The sequence below is a fragment of the Carassius gibelio genome, chromosome A2, assembly GCF_023724105.1.
Source record: "Carassius gibelio isolate Cgi1373 ecotype wild population from Czech Republic chromosome A2, carGib1.2-hapl.c, whole genome shotgun sequence".
NCBI lineage: Eukaryota > Metazoa > Chordata > Actinopteri > Cypriniformes > Cyprinidae > Carassius > Carassius gibelio.
Window position 1 is genome coordinate 8,042,967 of NC_068372.1, and position 22,056 is coordinate 8,065,022.

The window sequence follows — 22,056 nt, forward strand, 5'->3', positions numbered from 1 at the left end:
GGATGAGACTAAATAAAAAATGTCTGCAAAAATGAATACTGCTGTACGGTTAATTAATAATAATCTGACTAAAATTTGACTAAAATACTTTCAATTGTATTTGACTTAAACTAGTCTGTTGAGACTTTTAGTCGACTAAAACTAAATAGGATAAGGATAACTCAATATGATAAAAACTAACAAGGACATTTAACACAGGACTAGGACTAAAATTGAAAACAGCTGAGTAATAGAGCAATTTTTTGATCAGTCACTCACCGTCAGTGGTCGACTGTCCCACAGAAAAACACAGGAATCCAACGCACAGGAAGAAAAGGTTCTCCATTGTTCTGATCTTTCAGGAGGAAGGTGTCTGAATGTGCGGTGTATTCAGTGACTCTTCAGGTTTCTGGGCCGTATGAGGGGGTTGACCGAGCCGTCTGTCTCATGGGTTTTAACGAATAGTGAGACAGAACACACCCCTAGCACTGTCAGCACACACACAAAGGCCAGTAACCCGATAACACTGATCCATCACTCACAGACCAAAGCATTTCACAAATGTAGGGTTTTATTGTTTCTTTCTTGTTGCCGCCACATAACATAATCCAAGTAGTGAACTAAACAAGACCCGTGTGTGCACTTTCAAACAAAAGCATTTTTGTGAAAGGTCATTAAACAAACTGTGTGTCTACAAGTCTATAGTATTTTTCCTTGAAAAATCTAATATAAATCTAGGGACTTAAAACATAAAAGTGAATTTTAAACAACTAAAGCCATTTTAAAGAATCACTGAACTGGATAAATGAAACATTGAGTACATATAAGTGGAATAAGAGGAATGGTGGTAATGGTATAATTCAATGACTTCTCTTCATAGAGACTGGCGTGAGATCTGTCTAAGGGCTTTTGCACTTGCTGCTCGTGCTGCTGCCAGCGCTGGGCGGCCGAGAGCCATGCGGGGACGTGATGGAGAGGCCCAAACCCAGATCCACTCTTTTCACTGCAGGGGACGTGACAGACTGGCTTCTGGGACTGCTGCTGGCTGAGGGATTTGAGGATCTGATGTGTCTGCGGGGCACATAAGACAATCTTCAGGACTTTCCGCATGTCAGAGATATCTGTCTGGTTTAAACTGTCACACTTGGTTGGATAGTTATGCTGTAATAGCAGCAGATGCACATGTGGAATATAAATCATGATTGTGTGGATACCGCTGGAGTGAAGCAGAACTGCGGGCTGAGCTGATCTTTGAGCTCAGACGACTGGAGGGGGTGGAGGCGGGAGAGGGCAGGGACAGACCAGCCTGAAAACACAGCAACAGTTCATTACAGACTTCATTTGTATGAAAAGTTAGTAATTCCACTGATAGCTGTCCCCATTGTAAAAATGTACAAACATACTACTGTTTAAAAGTTTGGAGTCAGTTCATTTTTTTAATGTCTCTTGTGCTCACCAAGGCAGCATTTATTTGATCAAATTAGAATACAGTAAAATGTCAAGTAACAGTTTTCTATTTGAATGCATTTTAAAATCAGTGTCACTTCATCCTTCAGAAATCAGTCTAATCTGCTGATTTGCTGCTCAAGAAACTCAAAAATTAAAAATTAAAAAACATTTACTGAAACCTTATCTTATCTTTGATCTTTGCTGAATGAATGCATTATTTCTTTCAAATTGAACAGTTAACAGTTACATTTTTATGTTTAACATAAGGTGATTCAAAATAGCACTTTGTATCACTTTGACAAGGCAACATTATCATTTTATGATTTCGAATGGAATGCATTTTATTTTTACAATGCTTCATGTCATTTATAAATGATGATGGGTAATTGTTCTTGTCGTGCTGTACCTGCATAAAACGCATCTGCAATGCAGAAGAAAGCTCAGGATTCTCCTCCATGGCTTCAAGGAGCATCTTATTTACGCTTTTATTGCATTCTCTGAGTTCACGTAGCTCTATGTCGCGCTCCTCAAATGTCTTCTCTTTGGTGTTTTTAGCAGACCGGATTTCCCTGGTATATTTGGCACACTGTGAGATAAGAACAAGATAAATCACAATAAAATGGGTATAATCATTCATTACTGGCCATACTCTGTATACATAGAAAAATACAGGAGAGAACTGCAAATGTATAGAGTTGTCACACTTTTTAATTGGGGCATGTTGTCACAACAGAAACTGCCATTTAACAACCTGTTCTGATTTTTTTAGCTAATCTGAAAAGACAAAGCAGAACAACTGCAGGTGGTCAGACCTGTTTGGTGGCTCTATTGAGTTTCTCCTCTTGAGAGAGGATGGAGTGGTTGAGAGAGAGCACATGGGCTTGAGTCTTCTCAATGGTCTCATTCTGGACTGCTTCCTCTTGAAGAAGACCGTCCAGTGTGCGGGACATGCTCTGAAATATGTGGAAAAAAACATGCTTTATGTACTATCCTCTAAATGAATTATTTGTTATTACTGATTCAAGCCGACCTAGCTAATTAGCCTTGAGGTTTTCACTTTTCACCGGGCAGGTTCACACAAACCAGTTTGACCTGCTGTGAATGTTGATTTCAAAACAATCTTTTTAACTGTTATGTAACCCAGTAACATAAATATAAAAGTGAAAGGACACACTTTGCATTACAGTGTATTGAGACTATAGTAAGCTGGTAGCAGCCTACAATTCTGGTGCCAGTATCTTTAAAGTAAAGGTGTGCTCACGTTAGTGAAATTTAGGTGTAAGTTTAGTAAGAATTTTTTTTTTAATTTTCGATTGTTAATGATGCTGCTTATGTCACATTCAAACCAAACAGCTTTCTGTTGGTCTGTGCAGCAAATTCACACGACTAACTTGTATACTGGTAAATATGGTATTTATGGTAAATGTGACCATACCTTTCTAGTTTTTGTTACATGTATTACATATTACTGTACCTAATTACTATACTAATAACAAGAAATATGTATAACTATAAAACACTCCAGAAAATGATAACATACTAAGTACATATAGTTGTTTGGAATTCCTTTTTAACTATTTACATAACTACAGACAATCACGAACAATGTAAAATAAAATGCTTAAATGCTTTTAAATGAAAACTTGAAAATATGTTTATAGCATTTGATAATCTAATATTAATTAAAATGTAAAAATAAAAAATATATATTAGTTGTTGTTTTTTATTAATAATTGTTAATCCATAATACCTAAAACATTACTTAAAGTTAGGAATTATAATTTTTTCTATCATAATACACATATGTCTATTGAACTTTTGTCTGCGTTCAGACTTGACTAAAAGTAGTGTTTCTCAATACATAATGTCATCATTAAAAAAAAAGAAAAAAAAGAAAGAAAGTGAAGTGACATTCAGCCAAGTATGGTGACCCATACTCAGAATTCATGCTCTGCATTTAACCCATCCGAAGTGCACACACACAGAGCAGTGAACACACACACACACACACTGTGAACACACCCAGACATTGGGGAGGCATTTATGCTGCAGCACCCGGGGAGCAGTTGGGGGTTCAGTGCCTTGCTCAAGGACACGTAAGTCATGTTATTGCCGGCCCAAGACTCGAACCCACAACCCTAGGGTTAGGAATCAAACTCTAAGAGAGATACACCACTGTGATTGTAAATGAACGGTCTGCTTGGAGGAATATTACCTCAATGTCCTCCTGCAGTTCTCTCATTTGCCGTTTTTTATATTTGTATTTCTCCTCGGCCGCTCGTCTCTGCTCCTCCAGCTTCAGTTTCTCCTGGTGCGCAGGACCTACAGTGAGATCACAATGAAATTCTATTTGTTTAAATAAATTGCAATATTCCACATACATTTACTGTTTATATGCCAAATAAAAGCCTGTGTAGTATCTACACCATAAACAAGTGACGTTTGCACTTAGGGTATGACTTAAGATAAATGTATTTAATTTGACAACAAGTTGTGTGTGTAGTTTCGAGCCAAGAATGAGAATTAACTTTTTCCAAGGGACTTTAACTCTTTACCCACCACTGACAGAATTTTCCAGCTTTCTGCGTTTTCACTATTAGATGCTATCACACATCTTCTGAAAGTGTACTGAACCCCCAAATAAAAATAAAAAAAGGAGCTGAAACAATCAATAACATATTTAAAATAATAAACAGCATATAAATAAAACTGCTTAATATTACCCAATGAAACGTCGAACCATGAAGTGCAAATAGGACAGTGCAAGCTTTTGATATATAGATGGAAGTGATCTATTCCATCTATGATTAAATCATCACTCTGAATCTGATCCACATGTATAGTTGCAGAATGTTGCTTTATGAAACTTTCCCACATTCAAGTGTTGATGAAAAAAACAAAGGCTCTGTTCTGTCTTTTGACATTCTGCATTTTCTGAAGGTTTCCTAAAAATGATCAAAAATGCTGGCAGTGGCTGGCAAAATTGCTGTAGGGAAAAAGGTTTATGATCAAGAACCCCTACACAGTCACAGTAACAGAGAAAACTGAGGACTTAAATACAATGAGGAATGATAATCAACAAACCAAGGAACAGGTGTGACACTAATGAGAAACCATGGTAACAAACGAAGGCAAACTCAGACAATGACACAGAACATAATCATCACACATGAATTAATATCAGAGGTGCTCAAGCATATATATTTCAGATGAGTAAACAAACTTACCAGACGCCTCTAACATTAGAATCGCACAACAATGCATTGTGGAAAAGCGGTGACATTAGTGATGAAGAATGATTTAAAAAGCTGGCACTGAGTTATGGTGCTTGAGACTGACTTTCTAAACACCAAGCAACAGTTTTTACACAGAACTGTAGTTTGAATGTGAATGATGTGAATGGACTTACTGGACTCTGTGACTTTGGTCAGGGATTTGCGATAGGTTGTATTGCAGTTGTTGACGACCTGCAGGGTGTTCTCCAGTGCATGGATCTCTTTCTCTGTCTTGCGGATTTTGGCATCCAAATCATCTCCCTGCCGCTGGAGTTCTTCTTTCTCTTGAGCTGCCTTCAGGAAAAGTGCAGGATTTATTAGCTATCGAGATGTCTGGAGTATTAATGTTCATTCTGAGATGAAAAACATCATGAGCTAGAAAAGCTTTGAATTCAAAGACCCAAGCTGCACTTTGTTTTGGATTTATTCATTTTAATGTTTTTAAAAATATGTCTCTTATGCTCACTAAGGCTCCATTTGGATATCCATATCAGGACAGACATGAGATAAGATATTGATATTTATCACAATATTCATTTACAATTAACAGGGAAGGAAATGCTTCCATATGTGTGTTAGACCTTGAGAATAAAGGTAAACATGACTTTATTCGCAATTAAACTCTACAGAGTAAGCTACCTTTTGATTTAGAGCCACATGAAATCCATTTAAGTTTCCCCTAAATTCAGTTTTCCTTTTTTTTATGGATTCTGTGTTTAACGATTCGATACAAATTTATCATTAAAAATGGTGTCTAAGCAAATGAATGAATAAAACCTTGACAATTTAATCAATCAATCTTTTAAAAAGTAATCAATTCATTCACGCAGAGACATGCACTGACTGGTTGCTGTTGCATTTATTTCTGCTTCTATTAGGCTTATTGAATAAATATGTCAAGAGCTTATCTAGATCTCTAAAATATCGGCAGCTGTGGTTGCCAGAAAATTACCGTAAAAAATATGGTAGCATCATTTTAGGTTTTACAGTGATAACTTAAATTCACAGTAAACAAATAAAAAAATATATATTTAATGACATGATGGTATTATACCATCCTACAGAAGTACTAGAATCTGTTTCGTACCTTTGTAAGACACTGATAACCACCAAAAACGGGGCGATGATGAGTAATAATAATAATAACAAACAGCTTTCTCCACAAGCTGGGGAGGTAAATACTAATATATGGAAATTGCACAGTGTCATGCACACAAATACTAAACACCATCATGATAACACACGATACTGAAATAATTCAATAAACATTAATTTAACAACTAGATGTAAGATAAAACAAATATGAAGTGTGATGCAGGGAATTCTGGGAATGTCAATTTTTGGTCTTTCTCTGTAAATTATACAATGCCGTTCTTTTTCACTTCCAAAAACTGTAACTGTAACAGTATATTACTGTAAAATCACATTCATTGTAATTACAGTTATTCACTGTGTATAGTATTGGAACTTATGCTTAACCAATTAACAGGTATTTACTGTAGCATTTGTACAGTCTTTTACTGTTAAAATCACAGTGAATCTGATGCAGAAAGTCATTTTTAACTATTTTTCTGCGATTCTACCTTGAGCATGATGCAGTTCCAAGCATCTAATTAGCAAAAAACCAGAGGTATGCCACCTTTATAATGAAGTAGGCCTGGGATTTCTCCTCTTCTCCCTCTGGTGCAGCCAGAGAAACAGTAAGGATCTCGTACCTCTTCCTCATCTTGTCAATTTTGAACAGTCTCTCATTCATCGCAGCACTGACACCATTTATCACAACCAACAAAGTGTAGGAGAAAAAAAATCAATGCAAGAATCAAATATATGACATGAAATCCATGCAGATCAAACTCTACTTTTTTCTGGATTTATAAAAAGAAAACATATATTATTATACAAATCACACAATTAAAATAAGAACATTCAAAAATGAAATAAAATAATTAAAAGTAAAAAAAGAATATTTATTGATAAATTTCTTTCAGTATGAATCTATCTTTCTAGGCCACACTAAAGAATGAAATCATTTGAGAACTCCATTAGCTAGCGTGCTCTTCGGTCAGTGTTGTTTTTACCTGAGCCCTTGTCTCTCCTGCTCAGTGAGCTTGACCTGTTTAGCGAGCATCTCTCTGTGCACGTGGATCTCCTCTTCTCTCTCTTTCATGGCCGCTTGCAGCTGCAGACGTCTCTTCTCCAGACTCAGCACTCCATCTGCTCGGTCATACAGCAGACCTCTCAGCCGCTGCACCTCCATCTTCAGGAGACCTTTCTCCACCATGCTGTCCTGAAGGGAGGAGGAGACGTACACATGAGTGAGACAGATGCCAATGTGTTTTGTTGTTCTCTCCCAGTTTTCACTGCTGATATTTTTTAAATGCTCTTGATAGATTAGGTAATCTACAATAGATTAATAGTTCATTATCCATTTTATCAGTTTTGCTGAGAGCAAGTGCAGCCAGTGGGGGAACAATTGTGGAGTATTTTAATAAAACATGAGAAATTGATAACAGAAGGCATTATCAAATTAGCCCGAAATACTTTAACAAACAGGAAAGTTCTGAGGCTATGGATGAAGAATTGTGTCCCGAACCTGTTTTTTGAGCCTGAGTTTTTTCTGGTCTTTCTCAGAGTTGTTAATGAAGAGTTCCATCTCCTGGATCTTGGAGGTCAGTTCTCTCTTTTCTGCTCCGATCTTCTCTGTGTCTTTCCTAACGCAGCGGATATCATCCTGAGAATATATGCACCGTGAAAAACATCATTACACATCAAAATAGTTTTCTCAGAAAACCATGTTTCACCAAAAGAAGAAAAAAGTTACAGTCATACCAAAACCGTCAACATTTCACACATTATCACAATTTATTCTCTATAGTTTAGACAATGGTGGTAAAATATGACAAGAGCAAATTTATATGGATAATGTCAGATAACACCTAAGCACAACATGGCCAGGTCAAAGTGTCTGAAAAAAATGTTGGTCCCAAATTTGTAACACTTTTACTGTTAGCCCACTGTATGAATTTTTTTGGGGTATGATATGTCACACTTTGCGCTATTTTGTTTTCCTCACTTGAAAATATGACAAATAATGAAAATGAAAAATGACAAATAACACCTGTCAGATTGTTCAGATATCTGTTTGAAGTTCTCTATGCTTAATTCTAATCTATTTTCTTTTTATATTGCATGAAGAACAGAAGGAAACATAAGATTGAGAGAGCAGGAAATGAATACGATTTTATGATTTAAAGCTGCAGTAGGTAACTTTTGTAAAAATATTTTTTTTACATATTTGTTAAACCTGCCATTGTGTCCTGACAGTAGAATATGAGACAGATAATCTGTGAAAAAAAATCAAGCTCCTCTGGCTCCTCCCAGTGTCCTATTGCCATTTGCAGAAATCCATTGCTCCCGGTAAAAAACAACCAATCAGAGCTGCGGTCCGTAACTTTGTTTGTGTTCAAAATGTAGAAAAATGTATATACAGTATTGTTCAAAATAATAGCAGTACAATGTGACTAACCAGAATAATCAAGGTTTTTCGTATATTTTTTTATTGCTACGTGGCAAACAAGTTACCAGTAGGTTCAGTAGATTCTCAGAAAAAAAAATGAGACCCAGCATTCATGATATGCACGCTCTTAAGGCTGTGCAATTGGGCAATTAGTTGAATTAGTTGAAAGGGGTGTGTTCAAAAAAATAGCAGTGTGGCATTCAATCACTGAGGTCATCAATTTTGTGAAGAAACAGGTGTGAATCAGGTGGCCCCTATTTAAGGATGAAGCCAACACTTGTTGAACATGCATTTGAAAGCTGAGGAAAATGGGTCGTTCAAGACATTGTTCAGAAGAACAGCGTACTTTGATTAAAAAGTTGATTAGAGAGGGGAAAACCTATAAAGAGGTGCAAAAAATGATAGGCTGTTCAGCTAAAATGATCTCCAATGCCTTAAAATGGAGAGCAAAACCAGAGAGACGTGGAAGAAAACGGAAGACAACCATCAAAATGGATAGAAGAATAACCAGAATGGCAAAGGCTCAGCCAATGATCACCTCCAGGATGATCAAAGACAGTCTGGAGTTACCTGTAAGTACTGTGACAGTTAGAAGACGTCTGTGTGAAGCTAATCTATTTTCAAGAATCCCCCGCAAAGTCCCTCTGTTAAAAAAAAAAGGCATGTGCAGAAGAGGTTACAATTTGCCAAAGAACACATCAACTGGCCTAAAGAGAAATGGAGGAACATTTTGTGGACTGATGAGAGTAAAATTGTTCTTTTTGGGTCCAAGGGCCACAGGCAGTTTGTGAGACGACCCCCAAACTCTGAATTCAAGCCACAGTACACAGTGAAGACAGTGAAGCATGGAGGTGCAAGCATCATGATATGGGCATGTTTCTCCTACTATGGTGTTGGGCCTATTTATCGCATACCAGGGATCATGGATCAGTTTGCATATGTTAAAATACTTGAAGAGGTCATGTTGCCCTATGCTGAAGAGGACATGCCCTTGAAATGGTTGTTTCAACAAGACAATGACCCAAAACACACTAGTAAACGGGCAAAGTCTTGGTTCCAAACCAACAAAATTAATGTTATGGAGTGGTCAGCCCAATCTCCAGACCTTAATCCAATTGAGAACTTGTGGGGTGATATCAAAAATGCTGTTTCTGAAGCAAAACCAAGAAATGTGAATGAATTGTGGAATGTTGTTAAAGAATCATGGAGTGGAATAACAGCTGAGAGGTGCCACAAGTTGGTTGACTCCATGCCACACAGATGTCAAGCAGTTTTAAAAAACTGTGGTCATACAACTAAATATTAGTTTAGTGATTCACAGGATTGCTAAATCCCAGAAAAAAAAAATGTTTGTACAAAATAGTTTTGAGTTTGTACAGTCAAAGGTAGACACTGCTATTTTTTTGAACACACCCCTTTCAACTAATTGCCCAATTGCACAGCCTTAAGAGCGTGCATATCATGAATGCTGGGTCTTGTTTGTTTTCTGACAATCTACTGAACCTACTGGTAACTTGTTTGCCACGTAGCAATAAAAAATATACTAAAAACCTTGATTATTCTGGTTAGTCACATTGTACTGCTATTATTTTGAACAATACTGTAATAAGCGAGTACACCATGAATCCATTTTCCAAACCGTGTTTTTAGCTTGTCCTGAATCACTAGGGTACACCTATAATAAGTGTTTATATTCTGACTATTTTAGATTGCTTCGGGGATACCGCGGCGGAGTAACCCAGTACCTTTGTGATGCTTCATAGACATAAACAGAGAGAAGTAGTTCTGGCTACGATGTTCTTCCGCAAGACGCAAGCAGTTCTGTTTATTAACCACTAGAGCGTCAAAAGTTCCCTACCGCAGCTTTAATACAACTGTTAATTCTCCAGTGCAATTATTGATTGCGATAACTCAAGGGCAGAATATCACGAAAACAAAAAACTGAGTAATCATTGGATAAACACACTTATGATGTCACCTGTGAATCAGACCCATGTGCCCACTGATAGCAGCTGTTCTCCAAACCTGAGGAGAGCTCTGGGAAATCATTGTTTTGTGACAACAGAGGCCCACACTCGCACCTGGAGTTTCTTCAGCTGTGTGGTGAGGGTGCTGGCTGTCCTCTTCTTCTCCTCTAGAGCTTCAGCCAGATCAGACGCCTTCTTCTCCAGAGCTTCCTTTTCTTCTGTGTTCACCTTTCCCTGCAGGTGTGAAGTCTTCCTCTCCAGCATCTGGATCTGAAAGTCCTAGACCAAACAAAAGAACAATACTTGAGCCATCTGTCAACTTCCAGAAAACAACCGTCCAGCTTGTGTTAACTAGATGATACGCTGACAGAGACAAGGATCTCTTGCCTGGTTGGAAATGATCATCTGCTGTTTGAGCAAGTTCTGGTCCAGTTTGCTGAGTCTGCTGTCCAGGTTGGAGATAGCAGCCCGTGTGGCGCAGATCTCAGCTGTGGTGGACTTCTCTTTATCACGCAGTCCCTGCAACTCCTGACTCTTTCTGAACATGAGCTCTCTCTGCCGGAGCAGCTGAGAATCCATCTCCTACACACAAGCAGTAACACAAAACTCGGATCACAGTAGAACAAGATTCACTTAACTTAATAACTTAATAAATTCAAATACGGAGGCATTGTCTTCTCGTAAGACCTCAATGTTTACTAAATCGCACTGATCAGTCCAGGATTATGCATGAATGCTTTATTAATCCAAATACAAATAAAGTTAACAAATTATAATAACTTTCATAAATACGTCGTTAACAAAATGCTTAACAAATTAATAAATTCTGTATGATTAAATAATAATAATTTACAAAATATATGTATCGGCTGATACTCGATAATTGTGAATTTCTCCTATTTTTATAATTTAGATTACGTTTGCTGTAAAATGTACTGTACTCAAAATGTCCCTACTAAATGTAACCTTTAGCAAATCTCTAAATGATTTCTATTATGACTTTGATGAGATTTTTAAATTTATTGAATTTAAAAAGTCCGATTTTAGTTTTTAGTGTTTTTTTTAGTGTCAGAATAGTACAGTATTTGGCACTTATGGGTTATTGATCATATTGATCATGAATTGTGTGTCCGATTTTTCCAAAAGTTTGAATGAGGGTTATTATTGTTAATTAAAGCTAAAACTATGATATTTAAAACTAGGCTGAAATAACATTTCAAAATATGACATGAAATACATAAAAAATATGAACTAACTTAAAATGACTAACAGGAAATAAACAAATACTAAAAATAAAAATAAAAATAACACTGAAATAAAAATGTATTAATCCTGAACCTAATAAATAACAATACATAATAATTAAAAGAATTGAAAACAATTATAAAACAACTAACAAAATTTAAATAAAATTGAAAACATAAAAATAAAAGCTGATAAATAATACTAAAATAGCAAAGCTGTGGAATTTTCGACACTGAATGGTCAATCCATGGTACACAATATAGTAACATTTATGAAACCCGAGAGAGAGAGAAAGAGAGATAGAGAGAGAGAGATAGAGAGAGAGCGAGAGAGAGAAGCCCCCTCTCTTTTTTGAGCCATATTCAATGCAAATCAAAATGATGCTCAGGTTGGCAGTGAATTGCTGAAGGAGTCAAACTGACTTTGATGCTCTGTTCCTGTTCTCTGTACAGTTGCTCCATCTGTGCTGCTTGTCCTTCACCATCCAGCACCGCCTCTGTCACCATCTGCAGTTTCTCCTTCAGAGCAGCGTTATGTAGCTTTGCCTCTTCAACTCTACAACAAAAGTACTGCATACATTACTACAATTAATCTGCAATGTTTATGTGATATCAGTTCTGACTTTAGGTGTGCCACTTTTTCCCCAATCCATTAAAAGTGGGTGAAAAAACAGAGGAAAAGTGATCGGTGATTGAAGAGAAAAGCGTTACTTTGCTGTTTTGTGCTGAATGTCCTTTTTCATGCTGGTTAACTGAGATCGGGTGGTCTCCACATCTGTGGCTATTCGGTCTAAAGTTCCCTTCAGCACTTCCACCTGAGAGGAAAACAGCACGTTTGATTCGATTATCCAAATTCATGAATACATTTACATTTGATGTATCCATTACCCTTTTGGTACTTTTATCATTTCCATAATAAACATATTCATCTGCTGTGGTTTTTACATGGTACCCCAAGGTCTTTGAAGAATAAAAAATGGTAATTTTATCTCGGAACCATAACAGCCATGGCAGAATGACAGACAATTGATCCAAATTTCATCACGATGGACTTTGATTGATTTCTGGGTCACGGGTTTAAGGATAGAGGAGCAATGAACTGTGGATGCACATTTTACATGAGGAATGAGAAGCAGCCCAGTGTCTGGGAGCTCTGGTGGATTCACCTCGTCCTGCAGACGTCTTTGGTTCCTCTCCTCTTCCTGGAGCTGCTGCCTGAGTCGAAGCGCCTGACGTTCAGCCGCACTTATATTCCTCTCCAGCTCTTTATTGTTCTCTATCTCACGCTCCATGAAGTCCTTCCTCTCCTTCAGCAAATAATTCTTCTCTCTTATTAGTTGGTTCACCTCTGCCTGCATCTAGAATATCAAGAGATTCACATTCAAATCAAATAAACTGTCTTCTGAATTAAATTGTTGATAATGGTTGTGTATTTTATTTTAAAAACTGCACAGTATATGTTTACATCTGTCGATTTAATGGAGTGTTTTTATTAAAAGAGTGCCATCTTCAGGTTACCATGGCACACTGCTGTATCTCCTGGTCTCTTTTTCTCATTTGTTCAATGGTGTTCTCCCACTGGCTGATCATCTCTTGTCTCTCACTGTGAGCCTGACGAAAACTCTCGGCTGTCTTGTCAAGAGCCACCTGCATCCCAAAACACAAGTGCATTCACAAAGACCAAAGCATTCTCACATCACAGAAATGTCCTCTCACAGTTAAGAAATGGGAGGGAGCCAGAAAAACATCTATCACCTGTGCTGTAACAGTCTCAGTGACTTCACTGTCCAAGGCTTTTCTCTTCTGGTTGGCTTCAAGAGTCAACTTCTCAATTTTCAGCGTCAGCTCCTGATTCAAAACGCAGACATTATCTCAGTACAGACATGGCAGTTATTCTGAAATGCAAACTGTTGCCTAAAAGCTACAACATCACACTACTTTATTCAAAAATATTCACATTTCTAAAATGTGTGCCACACAAGTGAGCAAATCTCAAGAAACAAATATAGATATATATCTATAGATATATATGGAGTCAAGCCAAAATGTATTCAGACACCTTCAACATTTCACACATCATTAGTTTATTATCTATAGTTTAGAAAATGAGAATAAAATATGACAAGAACTCAAGAGTTAAACTGTGTCAGAACAAATTCATCTTGATAATGTCAGATAGAAATTAAGCAAAATATGGTCAGGTCAAAGTGTCCGAATAATTTTTAGTCCCAAATGTCTTATACATTTTACTGGTAGCTCACTATATGAATAATATTTGGGTATAATATGACACAGTTTTTATATCTCTCTATATTAAAAATTATATTTGTTGTCAGAATAATTTTTGGTTTGACTGTATATACAGTATGTATATTTAAGGACACTACACTACTGCTACTAAACTAACTAAAAGCATTAAAAACATTTTCTTTAAAAATATTTTCTCATATTTTTATTTAGATTAAACACTAAAATAATTAAAGCTAAATAAACCATAACTAAAAACTACATTAAAAATTAAAATATAAAAATACAATATTATCCAAAGATTTTACTATTTATTTAAATTATTTACTTTAACTGAAGTTTTATAACCTTATGGCAGTTAAGCATGTTTGTCCATTAATTTATAATAATCGTAATGTACAAATTAAAGGCAGTACAATAATATTTTACAGTTTTATATATATATATATATATATATATATTTTTTTTTTTTAATAACACAATTACTATAATGTGTGTAGAGGGGTTGTGTTCAACTAATTTCTTAATTTGTTAATTGGTGATTTAACTTTTAAAGGTATTACAAAATTGCTGTTTGCATTGAATAAAACAAGGACAGCTTGTGCACGACAGTCTTTTACATTTTTCTTGATGGCAGTCGAACTAGCTATACAAAGTGACCCAACTCAAACAGATGATCCTGCCACTCTAACTAGGAACTCACTCGAATCTTGCTCTCGTCTTGCTTGGCGTACTTGATGATGGCCATGGTGTCTTCGTCCTTGTGTGCTGATTCCTGCAGCCAGGCCTCCAGGGTCTGCTGATCCCAGTTCAGCTGACTCTTCAGCTCATCCAGCTTCTGGGTGGCTTTAAAGATGATGTTCTGTGCAGATGATTGACAGAATTACTTTAGGACTTTAACTACATTATAAAATAAACATAATGTGTTCACTACTGTTCAAAAGATTTGGGGTTGGAACGATATTTTTGAAAGAAGTCTCTGTTTTTGATCAAGGCTGCATTCATTTGATAAAAAAATACAGTACTACAGTAATCCTGTTAAAAAAATACTATTACAACTTAAAAGATCTGTTTTTTCTTTCAACATATTTTTAAATGTAATTTAAAATGTAAGCTGGATTTTCACCGTCGTGATCCTTCAGAATTCAGTCTTATGTCATCTTGATCAGCAAGACTTATTATTAATTAATATCAATGTTGAAAACAGTTGTGTTGCATAATGTTGTGGAATCTGGGACACATCTTTTAAGGATTCTTTGATGAATACAAAAGAACAACGTGCATTTTAAACAGAAATCTTGTAACATTATGAATGTCACCTTTAATCAATTGAATGAGTATGTGCTGAATATATCTTAGTTTAATTTAAATGTCCCCAGACTTCTGAACTATAGTGTGTGTGTGTGTGTGTGTGTGTGTGTGTGTGTGTGTGTGTGTGTGCTCTTGTTTTTGTGCCATATCAGGACACAACTCTGTATAATGACATGGGTATGACACAGGTATTACAAGGAGAAGGTGACTTATGAGGACATAACCCATGTCCCCATTTTTCAAAACGGTTATAAACCATACATACTCGGTTAGTCCATACAATGTTTTTTTTTTTTGTTTTTTTTTTTGAGAAAGTAAAAATGCACAAAGTTTCCTGTGAGGGTTAAGGTATAGAATATACAGTTTGTACAGTATAAAAAACCATTATGCCTATTGGGATGTCCCCACTTTTCACAAAAACAAACATGTGTGTGTAAATATTTGTAGTATGTGAGCCACCAATGAATAGTGGTTGTGTGTCTTAATATTGCTTTGACAGTTTATGTATAAGCAGAGGTTGCATCATATGGATGGTGTGTGTGTCAGCTGCACCTCTTGTGTGTTCTTCTTCTCATTCAGTGTTTTCAGTTGATTCTCCAGCTGACTGATCTCCTGCTTCAGGCGGCCTGTCTCTCGCTCCGCCAGGGCTCTGAAATGCACCTCTGACTCAGTCTCCTTCTCTCTGGCTTTGCACAATGCCTGAACACATGCGAACATTGCATCTTACAAAACAGAAAAACAGAGGAAGGGTCAAGCTCCTCTCCAGTTTTCTCCTAACTTACCTGAGTGTGGGAAACCTCCTGTCGTAGATTGTTGAGGTGTTCAGTCAGTGCATTTATCACATCCTTGTTTTTATTTATCTTGTTCTCAAGGTTTAAATGCTCTTTTTGCTTCTTTTGGAGCTGTGGAGGGAATAAGAAAAATGAATGAGATGTACACACACGTCTCTTAAACGCTATTTCTCCTGATATGAAGTCAGTTAGCAGATAACTTCTCTCACCTCCTCCTGCAATGCTTTATTCTCTTCATTGGCTACAGGGATGGCAAAACCCGCGTCCCAACCAACTTCTGCTAACAGCGCGTTAGACATGTTGTTGTTTCAGAGTCATTTAGGAGTAAAACATAAACGGCTCGATGATATTACGGCTGCAAGACATTTACGAATGGCGAAGTTTATCGTTGTGTTTTCAAGAGTCGTTTCCTAGCAACGACGCTAACTATCGACGTGCCGTATTCTACCGATAGATGTCGCCAAACGCTTTTTTCTCGGGCAGCAGAATAAATACTACAAAACCTTCAGAAAGTGTCTTACAAAATATTAACTTACATAAGATTTGTCCGGTTAAACATGTTTTGGAAAGATTTAAACTAAACATTTCATTGTTAAACATTTCACTAAACATTTAACTGTCAATTTTGTGGACAAGAAAAAGAAACATTGCGTTTTTGTTGTATTTACGCAGTACCTGTGTGCTTGTTTTTTTTTTTTTTTTTTTCAGAAGGAATTTTTGGAAACATTAGCACAGCATATAATACAGTTATTTATTTTACTAGCAAAATATCACATGCAAACCAGAGATTTCACATTTTATAAATGACTAAATAATAATCAATAAACCTCAAAAGCACTGAAAACGTGCAACACTTTAAAAGCACTGAATGTTGGAATTGTATTTCATTTTTTTTTTTCTGGCAACTGTTTGAATATAATACTTCTTGTTGTTGTGTCAAAAGAAAAAAATGTTCTACTATTTTTTTTTCTCTCTCAGGTTAAAAACCCCTTATAGTGAAATATCAAAACAATGATTTAAATCCTGAAATTAGTTTAGGAAATAATTTACTCACACACGTCTTCTTAAACCTCTATGACCTGTATTTGTTTTTTTTAGAACATAAAATATTAAATATATATTTTAAGATTTTTTTTATCCATATAAAGGAGGTCCATAATGATAAACAAAACTGTTTGATTTCATCTTTTGTGTTCAAACAAAACAAAGTCATACATCTAGTCATTTTGTCATATCCGAGTTTGGAACAACATGAGGGTGAGTAAATGACGAGTTACATTTTTGGGGGAACTTATAGTATTTCAAAGGCTCTAAAGCAAGTTTCACTAAAGGCTCGCTGAACTACCACAAACAAAATATTTCCAAGGCCATCTGACTTTATTAATCAAAACCTGATTTTATTGTATGGATCATGTGACTTATCAAAGTGCGTAATGAACTGCAAACACAGTAATTCAATACATCAAATGTCATTAATCAAGGAAAACTGAGGTAATGTTCAAATTAATATTATTTCTAGGATTGTAAAATATTATATTTTCAGTTATTATGACCTATGGATATAATCAGAACAAGCAAAGTGAAATCACTGTCTGGATATCAACAGAAGTACATTAAGTCACAATAAAAAACAAAAAAGCAAATGTGACTGGCTCTCAAGACATCAGTTACTCGGTTTTATAAAATGAAGAGAAGACAATCAAAACACTTTGATGTGTAATTTTCATAAAATCCAAATGGAAAGAAACAAACATTCAAAGCAAGAATGCACATGGAGCACTAAAATTAAGATTTTGACATTTCCTAACTGTATCTGTGACAGCTTGTTCGACAATCTGCTTCATCTGAATGAGACCACTGAAGTCCCAGAGACTAAATAAGATCCTGTGGGAAGTCTGAACAAAACCGGCCCAAAAAGATAAAAGCCCAAATCACCATTAGACGACTGAGGAGAAAAGATGCCTTTAATGTCTCTGGTTTGTATGTATGTCTCAGTCCTGAGGGCTTGGAAAAGGCAATGCAGATCTCAGTTCAGTCCTCTGTGCTCAGCAGAAGCTGTTTGTTTTCAGAGAGGCCCAGACGGCCCTCAGAAGGAATGTACTTATACAGCGGTGCTCTTGGTGCCAATGTACAGTCGTGCAAACTCCACAAAATCATCAATAAGAACTGGCCAGGCTCCTAAATAAAGGGGGAAAATCAAAAGTATGAAAGTGAGCTTCATTTAGAATCTTACTCACATGATTAAATTTAAACAATATGTAAAGTCTTATCATTTGACAACGTGATGAATGAAACCTTATGAATGTTAACTAGCTCTCTGAACACACACACACACATATATATATATATATATATAGTCAAACCAAAAAATTTTTTACTAGCGTGTGCATAGTTCATTTATGTAAGTGAGGATTGCAAATTCAAGTAAACTGTGACATATTATACCTAAATATTATTCATACAGTGAACTACCAGTAAAACTGATAAAAGTTTGGGACCAAATATTATTCAGACACTTACTTTGACCTGACCATGTTTTGCTTAAGTGTTATTTGATATATATATATAGCCCCTTTCACACTGAGGTTCTGGATAATACAAAGTATTTTGTGTGTGTGCGTTTGTGTGTATGTATGTACTGTATGTAATGGTATATAAACATGTAAAAGATGAAATAAGTAAAAGTAGTTCAAACTAACCTTCCTCGTCATAGTTTGACATATCGTCTGTGATCATCGTGCTGAAATCTAACAAAAGGTTCCACGTGTCTTTGGGAATGGATCGCTTATGATGCTCCTGCAAGGCAGAAGCAAACAAAACATACTCATCCAGGTTTATGGTTTTAAACACTATTTTTACCAGTGCAACACTCTACATTACTTTTGCAGCAGTTCAGTCTGGACACATCAATGATAGCTGGCAAAAATCAGAGTCAGTCTGTAGATTTTGGGCAACCAGTGTTGAAAGATTTCAAAGAAAATAACAGTGCATCATGGACACAGACTCTGACTGATTTAGCATCAGACTATGAATCTGTCCAGCTTGAGGATATCAGACATGTTTAGTATTTTGAGCTGATTTTGAAATGCATATGGTTTTAAAACGTTTTGCATCTTCTAGCTACAAAATGCATGTTTCTGCTCGAGTATGTTGTGTTCAGAACAACTTGAAGTTTTTGTCTAGTGTATAATGCACAGTGTTCTCTGTAACAGATTTTAAATTCTGCAAGTGTCAAAATAACTTTCATAGTTTGTTTTATAGTTTGGTGATGCTAGTGAGGCATGCATTTAAAAACACATTCAGGTTTAAAAATTAAATCTATTTTTAACGTACAGCCATGAACAGATCGATACTCACCAATAAAAATTTGTTCCATAGATCTAGAAATTTAAAACGCCCAGCCAATATTAAATTCCAGTACGCAATTGCCATTTCTAGGTCTAGAGAAAAACAAAACAAAAAACCTGAAAAAACGCTAGTTAACTATACAGAAATGAAAAGTAATACATGTGAATGAACCCAACACATGCCTAAGCCCTTTTGTCCTGGATTCTTAGCAAAGTTGAACGTGAACTGATAGAAGTCTTTAAATTTCCCTTGGTCCTTCAACTCTTGCTCCATCCTGGGTAGCTGTGCTTTGAGTTTCTCTATACTGTCACATCTTGACAAAACAAAAGGCAAAGATCAGCATTTCAGTGTGAACGTCACTGGATGAGGGGAGAAGATGATTCAGAGCTCAGACATAATAAAAAAATAAAAAAAGATTTACCCTTGCTCAGCCATTCCCTCCATGAATTCTTGTTTGGAGAACTCACATTGTGTCGCTGCCCGAAACTTCCAAGCAATTAGCAGAACGCTTACACTGGCTGGATCAAGTCCCAAATCATCGCAGAACTGTTGGATTCCATCTATACCGATCTTGTTATCATCTTGAGGGTCTGCAAAAATCAATACAATGCAAGACATTTTCTCTTTTCTTAAAAATTCTTACAGGAAATTTACACAAAGCATGGTTTACAGGGTTTGTAATAACTATATTTGAACACACAAAACACTATTTAAAAGTAATGATATGCTGCTCAATCCTTACCTCTGTATCGATTGTAAAGCTGTTCTAACTTTTTCCGGTCTAGTGTTCCCTTTAGGTTATGTATGTAGAGGTCGGGATTTTGGAAAAAGTTGTCTGTAGCAACATCTAGCTTCCAATCATTCTGTGACAAACAATTCAATGCTGTTTTCTCATTTGACTGGGTAAAGATCATGAACTGGCGAACTTTATCCTTCTGAGAGGATTTCAGCTTGTTCTGTAATAGGGAAAAAGTAGAAAGCCATATTCAGTTAGTTAGATATTGTATATTAACATTCAGTAGTACAGCAGCGTGTTCTTGTACATAGACGCAGTCTGTGTTAAGAATCAGCATACTGACAGCAAGTTATTATTTAATGACAAGTAAAAAAAAAATAATAATTGTTTTGTTCTAGAAGTCAGATACCAAGAAGACTTTATACATCACCGCTTGTCTGCTGAACTGCTTACAGCAGCATTTCAAACTGTTTGCAGAAGGTTTTGTAACCGATAAACAAACAAATAATCATGTACTGTGGCCCATTAGTTCGGCTTCTCATTTGTAAAACGAACTTGACAGTCCTTCTGTCCAGGTCAAACAGCTTTGACCTAGCTAGCCTCACAGCTACCTGTTCTGTATTGCAGTCTAGCAGTTAATTCATCAATACTCTCTCTCCTGCTAGGTAAGTTTAAAGGAACGTCGTCGCCAAAACAGCCTAACAACTAAACATTATTCGTCTTAGCGCTTTATGGGTATTTTGTGACTGTAACGGACATTAGTAAAACAATTGTTTTTGTTTGTTTTTTTTACATTTACCATGTTTGTGAATTCCAGACTCCCTCTTCCGCCGTCCCTCTCTGCCTTGCACCTACTTCCGCTCATGCGCAGTGACACTTGTACTGCAGTCAGCTGTTCGCCATAGAGACTCGGGGTCATTTACGAAGTACTATTTTCAGAAACAGCAATCTGTAAAAGGTACATCTAACGTCCACCACCAATGTGAAAAAGAAATGTAGTATTATATTGAAATGAATAAGCAGAATTTTGTTTTTCTATAAACAGGCTAATGAACAAATTATTTTTTATTTTTTATTTGAAACTGAGATTTCGATTATTGGAAAATAATTTTCAATTAATACAATGTTAAAAGTCAAAGTCAGTAAAAGTCAGTTAATATATATATATTTCTTATGTTAAGTAAGATATTATTCTTAATGAATGATTATGCTTATGAATAATTATAAATGTGAATTAAATAAAACCCATTACGATATATGACAATTTGTAAAATCCAGTAACCACAAAAAAATTAAAAATAATTGGTACTCTGTAACAGAAATGTTCAATTTATATGTTACTAATTAACACTTGAATAAGCTTTGTTCAACCAAGTCTCTGCCTCTCTCACACACAACAACCTTGGAGAGGTGAGGTGTCCAAGTCGCAACATCTAACTACTGGGGTGCACCAGGGCTCAGTTCTTAGACCACTTCTTTTCTATGTCTACATGGCATCATCAGGTTCTGTCATTCAGAAACATGGCTTTTCATATCACTGCTAAACTGATGACACTCAACTCTACCTCTCATTCATGCTGATGATCTGACGGTATCTTTAGATTTGCTTTATTCAACATCAAGAAGATCAGGCCATTTCTTTCGGAACATGCTGCACAACTCCTTGTTCAAGCTCTTGTTTTGTCCAGTCTGGACTATTGCAATGCCCTCTTGGCAGGTCTTCCAGCCAGTTCTATCAAACCTTTACAGTTAATCAAGGCATTAATGTTTGACTACAAAACCACCACTGGCTCTGCACCCCTTTACCTAAATTCATTACAGACTTATGTGCCCTCTAGAAGTCACTTGATTGTGCCCTCCCAAAGAAGCAGAGTCACTTTTACGGACTTTTAAATTAAATCTTTCCTCCTGGTGGAATGATCTGCCCAACTCAATCCGAGTCCTTAGCCATCTTCAAGAATCCCCTAAAAACACATCACTTCCATCTTTATTTGTCCCTCTAACTCTAGCACACTTGTCCCTTTTAGACTTGCACTCTATTCATTTTCTGCTTGTTTTCTTAAGAAAAAAAAGAAAATAACTAGATTTCTAATCTTTTTGTATTCTATCTGTTTTCTTTTAATTTATTATACAATTAACAAAATCAAAAAACACCTCTAACACTATCTCAGATCACTATTTTCTTTTTAATT

At 36.1% G+C, this 22,056-nt stretch overlaps 3 protein-coding genes across 6 annotated transcripts in view; 1 reads left to right on the plus strand and 2 right to left on the minus strand.

Moving 5' to 3' along the window:
* The window catches only part of LOC127939462 (receptor-interacting serine/threonine-protein kinase 2), a 10,002-nt gene extending 9,558 nt beyond the window's left edge, over positions 1-444 (plus strand). Inside the window, exon 11 of the mRNA XM_052536123.1 lies at positions 342-444. Coding sequence (XP_052392083.1) covers positions 342-444 — 103 coding nt within the window. The remainder of the gene's footprint in view (positions 1-341) is intronic.
* An 88-nt stretch (positions 445-532) lies between these two features.
* Positions 533-16,171, minus strand: LOC128025706 (coiled-coil domain-containing protein 39). The gene is made up of 20 exons (XM_052612218.1): positions 15,990-16,171; positions 15,772-15,891; positions 15,542-15,688; positions 14,382-14,540; positions 13,187-13,279; positions 12,950-13,078; positions 12,598-12,789; positions 12,143-12,246; positions 11,855-11,987; positions 10,575-10,769; positions 10,302-10,466; positions 7,297-7,434; positions 6,782-6,990; positions 6,343-6,466; positions 4,838-4,997; positions 3,644-3,750; positions 2,241-2,381; positions 1,835-2,014; positions 1,194-1,285; positions 533-1,050 (listed from the first exon to the last, which is right to left on the minus strand). The coding sequence occupies exons 1-20, from the start codon at positions 16,077-16,079 to the stop codon at positions 879-881; spliced, it is 2,850 nt and encodes a 949-aa protein (XP_052468178.1). The 5' UTR covers positions 16,080-16,171; the 3' UTR covers positions 533-878.
* A 981-nt stretch (positions 16,172-17,152) lies between these two features.
* Positions 17,153-22,056, minus strand: part of LOC128025948 (DCN1-like protein 1) — a 33,863-nt gene continuing 28,959 nt past the window's right edge. Inside the window, exons 1-7 of one of the 4 annotated variants that reach the window (XM_052612600.1) lie at positions 20,664-20,799; positions 19,871-20,084; positions 19,550-19,718; positions 19,311-19,441; positions 19,138-19,220; positions 18,480-18,576; positions 17,153-17,958 (exon numbers count right to left, since the gene is read on the minus strand). In XM_052612600.1, coding sequence (XP_052468560.1) covers positions 17,882-17,958; positions 18,480-18,576; positions 19,138-19,220; positions 19,311-19,441; positions 19,550-19,718; positions 19,871-20,084; positions 20,664-20,783 — 891 coding nt within the window. In that variant the 5' untranslated portion in view covers positions 20,784-20,799 and the 3' untranslated portion in view covers positions 17,153-17,881. Of the gene's footprint in view, positions 17,959-18,479; positions 18,577-19,137; positions 19,221-19,310; positions 19,442-19,549; positions 19,719-19,870; positions 20,085-20,273; positions 20,420-20,663; positions 20,800-22,056 lie in introns of those variants that run through there. The other 3 variants (XM_052612611.1, XM_052612605.1, XM_052612591.1) reach the window with 3 other exon arrangements.

Coding starts and splice junctions, on each gene's coding strand:
- LOC128025706 (XM_052612218.1), bottom strand. CDS start 16,079: ATGTCTAACGCGCTGTTAGCAGAAGTTGGTTGGGACGCGGGTTTTGCC. Junction 13,079..13,186: donor CTGAGACTGTTACAGCACAG/GTGATAGATGTT, acceptor TTTGGGATGCAG/GTGGCTCTTGACAAGACAGC. Junction 12,790..12,949: donor AGATACAGCAGTGTGCCATG/GTAACCTGAAGA, acceptor TTGATATTCTAG/ATGCAGGCAGAGGTGAACCA.